General features: G+C 40.9%; 1 protein-coding gene across 1 annotated transcript in view; it reads right to left on the bottom strand.

Moving 5' to 3' along the window:
* Nucleotides 1-10,530, bottom strand: part of LOC126147703 (uncharacterized) — an 85,823-nt gene extending 75,293 nt beyond the window's left edge. Inside the window, exon 1 of the mRNA XM_049915712.1 lies at nt 10,450-10,530. Within this exon, the coding sequence (XP_049771669.1) occupies nt 10,450-10,513 (64 nt within the window). The 5' untranslated portion in view covers nt 10,514-10,530. The remainder of the gene's footprint in view (nt 1-10,449) is intronic.
* Nucleotides 10,531-10,809: the final 279 nt, after the last annotated feature.

The following is a 10,809-nucleotide window of genomic DNA, read 5'->3' on the forward strand; positions in this document are numbered from 1 at the left end:
TAATAATGATAATAAGCAGGTGCAATAGGCATAATAGTCAGACTTCATGGACTAAAGTGTGATATTGGACACCTCTAAAACCTTAGTTGCGGTAACTGACTGACCTGTAGTGCAGAATGAGGTTTAGCTTGGATTTAGAGGCAACAGTTTGGAAGTGAGATGGCGAAGCCAGCAAATGTGAAAGCCAAATAAAGGCAGTGGTAACAGAAATGGCTGGTTTACAAGCACAATATTTACATCTGCACCATTCTGAAAAATGCAAGAGCAGTCCAATACGTAACATAATATTTACTGATTTTGTGTTGGAAAATGTTTAACAAAATATTCTTAGTACCAAAATTACATAGGTACAGAGGAAGATCAACACAATGTATTTAAATGTGTATGGTTGGGGTAAGAGGATAAATTCAGTTTCTTTTGTGTGTGTTCCAAAAAGGATATTTTTTTTCATTTTTAGCACCCATCCTTTCAAAATTCATGATGGTACTACCCGCTTCCACAAGATAACTTAATACATTTTCTACTTACTGTTCTTCTTACAAATAAAATAAATCTAATTCATTAATATATTCATCAATATTCTGGTTTTGTGGGCGTGTTTGTGGAGATGGGAATTGTTGTGCAATTGTTGAATGTAAAAAATAACATTTATGCAAGAAAGACTTTCTAGAAGCATTTTTCTTACAAAGACTTTCTAAAATGCCTTCATGATAATCTACTTTTAAAAAACAAAACGAAGTAATGTTTTTTCTTTATAAGTCACTGCTTTTTTTCGACATGTTAGCATACCCATGACAATGAGTCCCATTTCTCCTAACCAATATGTAGAATACCGAACATAGGAATGGGAGTTTTCTGCTAAGCACAACGAGAAGTTGTTGAGCTATGACAGGCACTATTCACATGCTATCTTTTTGCGGAGTTGGAGCAGGAGATTAGTGTTTAATGTCCCATCGACAATGAGGTCATTAGAGAAAGAGCATAAGCTTGGATTAGCGAAGGATGGGGAAGGAAACAAGTTGTACCCTTTTAAAGAAACCATTCTGGTATTTGCCCGAAAAGATTTAGAGAAATCACAGAAAACCTAAATCCGGATCTCCAGAGATGGGTTTGAAACGCCATCCTCCCAAATGCGAGTCCAGTGTGCTAACCACTGTGCCACCTCGCTCGGTAGCTTTCGGCCATAGACCTTTTTCCAGCATAGAAAACACACACACACACATACACATATTCACCCACCTCACACTCACGACTGCTATCTCCAGCTGTGGAGGCCAGACTTGAGTTAGCAGTCATGTGTGTGAGCTGGGTGAATGTGTGTAATCGTGTTTCCTACAGCAGACAGACGCCTTATGGTCAAAAGCTAGTATCTGGATAATCTTTTGTATGCTCCTGTCGCAGCTCAAGAGCTCCTGTTTGTGGTGAGTAGCAAACTCTGATTCCTATATTGTAGTCATTCCATCTTGCATTTTCCATTGTTAAATATGTAGTGTATGTTCATATACATTACATTTTTTTCAGGAATTTCCAAGCTACAGCCATACCCAGAATATTCCAGATGTTTTTAGTGTGAAGCAATCTATTACCATGACTGCAATATTGCCTTCAAATGAAAAAACAGCTCTAAGTTCTTGTCTCATCTTCACAACTGAAATAAATTGATATATACATTCCATTTTACTATAATTTGCCCCTTAGTGCCCACATATAGCAAATTTGAAAAGAAAAAATGCAAAATAGTGATGTAACAGATTAAGATGTTAAAAAAACTTATAACGCAATATTAATCCACACGTGTAATTATAGCCAAAATTGATTGGATGTGAATGAATTATGTTGTAGACAAAATTTATTTTTATTGAAGTGTCATGTTATTAGTAACATTCTTGTATATTTAAACATAATTTGTTTACTATTTCAGTACAACATGTTTAATAGTATAAGTGATGTTTCCTTTGATATTGTAATGCAATTTTTTTGTACATATGCATTTTCTTTTATATTTCTACCCTGCAGAAACAGAATCAGTGGCTGCATTAAGGTGAAGAATAGAAGAATTGGAGGCAGAAAATCAAAAGTTAAATAAAGAAGTGGAAGAAGACAAGGAAAGTTTCTCATTTCTCTCAGAGAAACAAATTTCCAATGCAAGAAAAAATCTAAATGCTATTACACAGTGGTCTGAGGCAGGTATTATAAAGTGACTCAAATTAGGTTTTCTATTGAGGAAGACAGGATATAGTTATTTGAGAGGTACTAAACATACATCACCATCGTACAGCACTCTGAACTGGCGAATGCAGGGGTTATAAAAGTAGACTTTGATGTTATTAATTCACTGATGACTCTTCTTCAAACCAAGGTTGAAACAATGGATGAAAATGATAGAATGTGCTGTATGAGCATTGATGAGATGGAAATTAGTGGTACAAAGGATTTTGATAACATAGGCAAGAAGTTTGTAGCAAATGTTAAATTAGGTCCTAAAGAAGGTTTAGAAATGCCATGGAAGCAGTTTGTGGCTCATGAAATAAATGGTCCATCTACTAATGGGTCAGAAATGAAGACACTTGTATTGTCCACTGTCAGGCTGCTACAGCTATAGGGTTAAAAGCTAAAGCTCAGATATGGGGAGCAGCAATAAGACTTTGTGGAATCTTTCAGGTGTGAACGTTACTAGAAGTGACAGAAATACTTCGTTCACAGTACACGATAAGGAAACAGTAGATGTTCTTGCTGATCCACCACATTTATTTAAGAATATTCGTTCTGATTTCTTATCTCATGTTTACAAGAAGATATTTGGATTAAGGTCTCTGCATTACTTACATAAGGAGCATCCGTTTCCTTCACATTTTGCTAAAATGAATGTTGAAACTGCAGTTCAGTTGTTTTCTGTAAAAACTGCTGCAGCTTTGGAAAAAGCAGTATGGCTCTGACAAATACACAAGGATGAACTAACCGCTGCATGGTGGATATGAGTAATCCATTACAATAAAAGATGCAATATTCAAAGGAATAAAGAGAGGAAGTTTGAGTTCCTTGAAAGTGTTGTGAATATCTTCCAGAACATAGAATTCGACAAAGGTTGGAAGCCTGTGTAAACAGGTGTCATATTATGAACAATTAGTGTTATGAATCTTGCAAAGGAACTCTTAAGTATGAAATATGAATTCCTTATGCCTGGTCGATTTACCCAGGATGCCTTAGAAAATGTGTTTTCACAGATAAACAAAAAGGCTGGAATGAAACCATCTGCTTTACAAGTGAGGAGAGTAATAAAGATGATTTGTGTGTCACAATTTGTTTCTGATGTGCAAAACACAAATTATGGTTCTGACAGTGATATTTATTTACTGGATTATTTTAGCCTCAATAAGTGTACTAAATATGGTGAAGGCAGACAAAATGATCTCATAATGTCTGGCAATAAAGAAGAGAATGATACAGAAGATATAGAAGCTGTAACAGTTACATGCGACTTGTCACTTCCAGCTGAAAACGATATGTATTATATTGCTGGAGCTACTGAGAATGCTATTTTGAAGTGTAAAATATGTGAATCTTGCATGGATGCTACTAATTTTGTCAAAGATCTAGAAATGCCTAAAATAAAAGAAAATATCACATATCTCACAAAATACTCAGATTTAGGAAGACTTAAGGAGCCATCAACTGGTATTTATAGGTTGTGTAAAGAAACTGAAATTCTTTTGCAACACTCTAAGGAATCCCTTTTAGCAGGAGAATTATGTGTAAATGAACACTTTGTTGAAAAAGTTCACGTTATTTGAGTGTAAGATGTAGAGGCATTTCAAAACATCTGTGAGTCTTTTGGATCTGCGTTAGTATATAAGAAGCAGAAAATGGCATGAGTTGTATATTTCATAATTACTGTTCATATGCAGATGCATTTAAAATTAAGAGTTTTATTGTGTGTTACATATACTGTGTATCATGTTTAATTTTGAGAAGGAAAGTTATTATGAAATCTGCAATATTGTACACTTTTTCCATGAAAATAACTTTTTAATCACACGTGACAGCTTTATAATTTATCTTATGCTACCATAGTTCAAGATTTGTACCTCTAACTATTATCAAATAAAATTTAAAGAATTGTTAAGTATAATAACTGTCTTTTGAATACATTTTTATTCATGTCTGTAATTAACATATGTAGTATTTTTAAGTTATTATCAACGTAATGCACACTGCTGTAAGCAATAATTTTGTGATAAATGAACGAAACCAGTAGCTATTAGCCCAATAAATAAACTGCTTTCGGTTCAACAACATGAAGTGTCATGGAAAAGAAGGATTGTTATGGCTCCAACATGACCTTAGCAGTTGACAGGGGCCTAAAGCAGGAAAAAAGAAAATAAGGTGGAATGTCAGCATGATGACAGCAACTGCATGAATAGCATGAAAGGCTAAAGTTTACACTGGGCTGTCAGTGCTCTAAGATGTCAGAACAGCTGTTTTGTGAATCAATGTTTCATATGATTTGTGTATTTTAATTAAATCATGGGACTGGAGAGGTGGATGGGAGAAGATAAGTGATCTTTCTTAGACAAAGATCAGTACCCACATTTTCAACATTGAGGAAAATTAAGCTTAATGAGAAGCTCAGACAGGCAGGTGCTACAGATGTCAAAAATCACGAGATTCTCATAAAAGTAACGTGAAAAACAGTGTCAGTGTATTATACAACAATATCAGGGGATTAAAAAACAAGGTAGGTGAGCTTCTTGTTTGTATAGAAGATTTAGAAACTGAGGGTGGAATAGATGTATATTTCTGTCTGGACATCATATAGTGACAGATATGCAAGAAGCAGATGTAAGTGGATATATTGTTTCTAAACTTGTAAGTAGAGACACTATGGAGGGAGAAGGAGTTGCCATATATGCTACAATTTGTCATAGTGTGATAAAATGTAGAAACTGAAAAATTTTGTGTACACCAAGATACAGCAGCATGTGCCTGTGAGCTTAAACTAAATAATGGTATATAGATTGTTTGTTGTGCTATCTGTCAGATAGAGGGAGGCAAATAAGCAAATTGTTTGTAGGGATTTCAATGCAGATTTTCTGAAAGAGTCTGATATAAAGATTGAACATGAAGTATTACTTGGTTCTTTCAATTTGACATCAGTTGTTGATTTTCCTACTAGCTAGTACAGGAAAGCATCACACTGAGAGATAATGTTTTCATAGGCCAAGATAAATTTAATCAAATAAAAATTTTTACTTTCAAGAATGGTCTTTTCTGATCATGATGCACAGCTAGTTACAGTATATTACATAGCTCCATACAGTAATGCAAAACAGTCCTCTGAAACAGTGCATTCAATTAATGATTTAATAGTCGCAAATTTTGGGGAAAGCTTGCAACAGACTGCAATGAGGTGTACAGGGAACGTAATGCTAATTTAAAATTTAACCTGATTCATGATACCTTTGTGCATATATTTGATAACAGTTTCCCTAAGAAAACAGCGAAACATAATTATAAGAAACCATATAAAAAGCCTTGGCTTACTAAATGAATAATAATATCTTGTAAACAGAAAAGGAAAACTTATATTTTTGCTATGGGGAGTAATGATTCAGAAACAATGCAACATTGTAAAAACTACTACACTCTATTAAGAAAATTTATAAAAAAAATACAGAAGTATGTGCATTATTCTGAGATTAGCGCTTCTTATAATAAAATTAAAACCATCTGGTATATTGTTAAAACTGAAATAGGACAATCGAGAGCCCAGGAAGACTGTATTTCTGTCAAACTCAATGAAAGATTTGTTAACAAAAAGTCAGAGGCATAAAAATGTTAATAATAATTTTTAACCGTTGTAGAGAAAATAGGATCCAATGCAAGGCTGTATTTGGATGAGGCAGTACCTATGCAATTTGATAAAACTGAATTTCTACCCATCACGCCTACTGATATTAGGAAAATAATAAACCCAATCAAAAGTAAAGGCTCACATGGAATTGATGGCATTTCCAACAGAGTATTAAAAGCTTGTTCCCAAGTGATAAGTAGGATTCTCAAACACGTACACACACCAAAAAAAGTTTTGCATCACGTCGGTTCCGAGAGTTATGGAACCTGTACAGAAAATTGGAATAGAGATCAACATAAATACCATTTGCGCCCTTTTTATTACTCATGAAAACCACAGATTGCATGTTGTACCACCATATAGCGAGACCTTCCGAGGTAGTGGTACATATTTCTGTACACAACGGTACCTCTAATACCTAGTAGCACTTCCTCTTGCATTGATGCATGCCTGTATTATTCGTGGCATACGATTTATTAGTTCATCAAGGCACTGTTGGTCCAGATTGTCCCACTCCTCAACGGCGATTCGGCGTGGATCCCTCAGAGTATTTGGTAGGTCACGTCGTCCATAAACAGCCCTTTTGAATCCATCCCAGGCATGTTCGATAGGGTTTATGTCTGGAGAACATGCTGGCCACTTAAGTCGAGTGATGTCGTTATCCTGAACGAAGTCATTCACAAGAAGTGCACGATGGGGGCACGAATTGTCATCTATCAAGACGAATGCCTTGCCAATAGGCTGCCGATATGGTTGCACTATCGGTCGGAGGATGGCATTCACGTATCGTACAGCCATTACGGCACCGTCCATAAGCACCAGCGGCATACATCGGCCCCACATAATGCCACCCCAAAACAGCAGGGAGTCTTCACCTTGCTGCATTCACTGGACAGTGTGCCTAAGGCGTTCAGCTTGACCAGTTTGCCTCCAAACACATCTCCGACGGTTGTCTGGTTGAAGGCGTATGCGACACTCATTGTTGAAGAGAACGTGATGCCAATCCTGAGCGGTCCATTCGGCATATTGTTGGGCCCATCAGTACCGCACTGCATAGAGTAGTGGTTGCCAAGATGGACCTCACATTGCGCATCATGCAGCCCATTGCGCACGGTTTGAGTCATAACACTAAAAGCATTATTCAACATGGTGGCGTTGCTGTCAGGGTTTCTCCGAGCCATAATTCGTAGGTAGCGGTGATCCCCATCGGTAGCAGCCCTTGGGCAGTCTGAACGAGGCATGTCATCGACAGTTCCTGTGTCTCTGTATCTCCTTCATGTCTGAACAACATCGCTTTGGTTCACTCCGAGACGCCTGTTCACTTCCCCTTTTTGAGACCTTCCAGGCACAAAGTAACAATGCGGACTCGATCTAACCGCAGTGTTGACCGTCTAGGCATGGTTGAACCACAAACACACGAGGCGTGTTCCACCTTCCTGGTGGAACGACTGGAACTGATGGACTATCGGGATACCTCCGTCTAGTAGACGCTGGACACACATGGTTGCTTACATCTTTGGGCGGGTTTAGTGAAATCTCTGAACAGTCAAGGGAACTGTGTATTTGATACAATACCTACAGTCAACATGTTGGACCATCTCTGCCCCTTACGGTAACAGCTATTCAGCTTGGCACTGTGTGACAGAGTTTTTGGGTGTCCTGCAAAGAGTTATCCTGCAAAATTCTATCCAATTGGCGAGTTAGACTATCAAAGTCCCGAGCTGGTTGGATGGCCCTGCCCATAATGCTCGAAACATTTTCAACTGGGGCAGATCCGGCGAACTTGGTGGTCAAGGAAGAGTTTGGCAACCATCAAGGCAAGCAAAAGAAACTCTCTCTGTGTGCGGTCGGGCATTATCTCGCTGAAACGTAAGCCAAAGATGGCTTTCCATCAAGGGTAAGAACAAAGAGCGTAGAATATCATCGACGTACCTCTGTGCTATAACAGTACCGCGAGTGGCAACCAAATTGGTCCTGCTATGAAAAGAAATGGCACCCCAGATCATCACTACATGGTGGGCGATAGTAAGGTTGGTATCCCATCACTGTCCAGGTCATCTCCAGATACGTCTTCGGTCTGTAGAAGTAGCATATATATAGGGAGGGGCAAATAAAAGTGCGAAGGACGAGTGGATACAACAGGACGTGAATTTGTGGCAGCATTAACAGGAAAATACCTACAGTTACTTCCAACAGAATGGAGCAACTGCCCATAGAGCTGGCCATACCTTGGTGCATATTAAAATAGTCTACACGCCTGACAGAGTTGTTAGCAGAGGTGAGTCTGGTCACGACCCTAGCTGGCCATCCAGCTCACCTGATCTGTCAGTGTGGGATTACTTTGTCTGAGAAGCCTTTAAGTCTAAGGTGCATCACAACAACCTTCGTAGTCTTCAAGAACTGCAGGAGGTCATTTCGGATGAGACTGAAGCAATTCCAGTTTCCAGCTTCGATCTGGCTTCGGCAACTTGCTGAGCAGGGCCCAAAAGTGCCAAGAGGAGAATTGCGGTCACTTTCAACATCTGCTATGGTCAGGTTAGTACTGTATTTACTTTCCTCTGCGGTGTTTCTATGTATCCCGGAACTCTGTTCTCTGGGCCACTTTTATTTGGATCGCCCTGTATAACGTTTTTCGTAGCTTTTTACTTAAATAGCATCCAGTCGGTCACTGTCGGATAGCAACCAAACAGTGAATATATACAGTGGTTCGACATTGTTTAATAAATGAATAATTTTACGCTACTGACCATTAAAATTGCTGCACCAAGAAGAAATGCAGATGATAAACGGGCATTCATTGGACAAATATATATACTAGAACTGACGTGTGATTACATTTTCACGCAGCTGCATACATCCTGAAACATCAGTACCCAGAACAACCACCTCTGGTCGTAATAACGGCCTTGATACGCCTGGGCATTGAGTCAAACAGAGCTCGGATGGCGTGTACAGGTACAGCTGCCAATGCAGCTTCAACACGATACCACAGTTCATCAAGAGTAGCGACTGGCGTATTGTGACGAGCCAGTTGCTCGGCCACCATTGACCAGACGTTTTCAATTGGTGGCAGATCTGGAGAATGTGTTAGCCAGAGCAGCAGTCGAACATTTTCTGTATCCAGAAAGGCCCTTACAGGACCTGCAACATGCGGCCGTGTATTATCCTTTTGAAATGTAGGGTTTCGCAAGTATCGAATGAAGGGTAGAGCCAAGGGTCTTAACACATCTGAAATGTAGCGTCCACTGTTCAAAGTGCCGTCAATGGGAACAACAGGTGACCGAGACGTGTAACGAATGGCGCCCCATACCATCACGCCGGGTGATATGCCAGTATGGCGATGACGAATACACGCTTGGAATGTGCGTTCACCGCGATGTCGCCAAACACGGATGCGACCATCATGATGCTGTAAACAGAACCTGGATTCATCCTAAACAATGACGTTTTGCCATTCGTGCACCCAAGTTCGTCGTCGAGTACACCATCGCAGGCGCTCCTGTCTGTGATGCAGCGTCAGGGCAACCGCAGCCACGGTCTCCGAGCTGATAGTCCATGCTGCTGCAAACGCCGTCGAACTGTTCGTGCAGATCGTTGTTGTATTACAAATGTCCCCATCTGTTGACTCAGATGTCGAGACGTGCCTGCACGATCCGTTACAGTCATGCAGATAAAATGCCTGTCATCTCGACTGCTAGTAATACGAGGGCGTTGGGATCCAGCACGGTGTTCCGTATTACCCTCCTGAACCCACCGATTCCATATTCTGCTAACAGTCATTGGATCTAGACCAACGCGAGCAGCAATGTCGCGATGCGATAAACCGCAATCGCGATATTCTACAATCCGACCTTTATCAAAGTCGAAAACGTTATGATACGCATTTCCCCTCCTTACATGGGGCATCACAACAACGTTTCAGCAAGCAACGCCGGTCAACTGCTGTTTGTGTATGAGAAATCGATTGGAAGCTTTCCTCATGTCAGCACGTTGTAGGTGTCGTCACCGGCGCCAACCTTGTGTGAATGCTCTGAAAAGCTAATCATTTGCATATCTTAGCATCTTCTTCCTGTCGGTTAAATTTCGCGTCTGTAGCAGGTCAGACGGCTGGTGTGGCCGAGCGGTTCTAGGCGCTACAGTGTGGAACCGCGTGATCGCTACGGTCGCAGGTTCGAATCCTGCCTCGCACATGGATGAGTGTGATGTCCTTAGGTTGGTTAGGTTTAAGTAGTTCTAAGTTCTAGGGGACTGATGACCACAGATGTTTAGTCCCATAGTGCTCCGAGCCATTTTGTAGCACGTCATCTTCGTGGTGTAGCAATTTTAATGGCCAGTAGTGTATTAAAAGTCGAGAGTGACCTCTATCAAAAATGATATATGATAGGGAACCCCAACGCAGTACACACTAGCCGAAAGCTACTGATCCGCTTCGGGTTTCATCCCCCATCCCCTCACCTTTTCATTTTGCTATAGTACTAATCTACAAGACAAAACAAGTTTTGTACCGCAGAAAGCGCTCAGCACTGCCAGCGCTCGACAGTAGTTGTCGAACCAGACGGCGTGACCGAAGTGAGTGAGGCAGTGTGTGTAGTACTTACGGAGAGCGTGGCCGGCGTGTAGGCAGCAGAGCACGACCACACAGCAGGCCGCGACCACCGGCATGGCTTGACGTCGCGTCGCGTTGCCCTGCCCGCTGCGCCGCCACTGACTGGTGGCTCTGCGCGGCGGCGGCGGCGGCGGCCGCGGAGTAGCGTGGGCGGGCATTCTGCAGGCAGCCACTGGCCGCTCGCGACACAGCAGCTGTCCCGCGCTGCCCTCGCGGCTCAGTGCCTCTGTCCGCCACGTCCACTGTGCGAACACTCTCACACCTGTGCTCCGACAGTATGCTATTATTGATCGACTGTGTCGCCGACTAAACCTAATAATGGACGCCACGAGGACTGAAAGCCTTAACTTTC

Source organism: Schistocerca cancellata, chromosome 2 (assembly GCF_023864275.1).
Source record: "Schistocerca cancellata isolate TAMUIC-IGC-003103 chromosome 2, iqSchCanc2.1, whole genome shotgun sequence".
In the NCBI taxonomy this organism is placed as follows: Eukaryota; Metazoa; Arthropoda; class Insecta; order Orthoptera; family Acrididae; genus Schistocerca; species Schistocerca cancellata.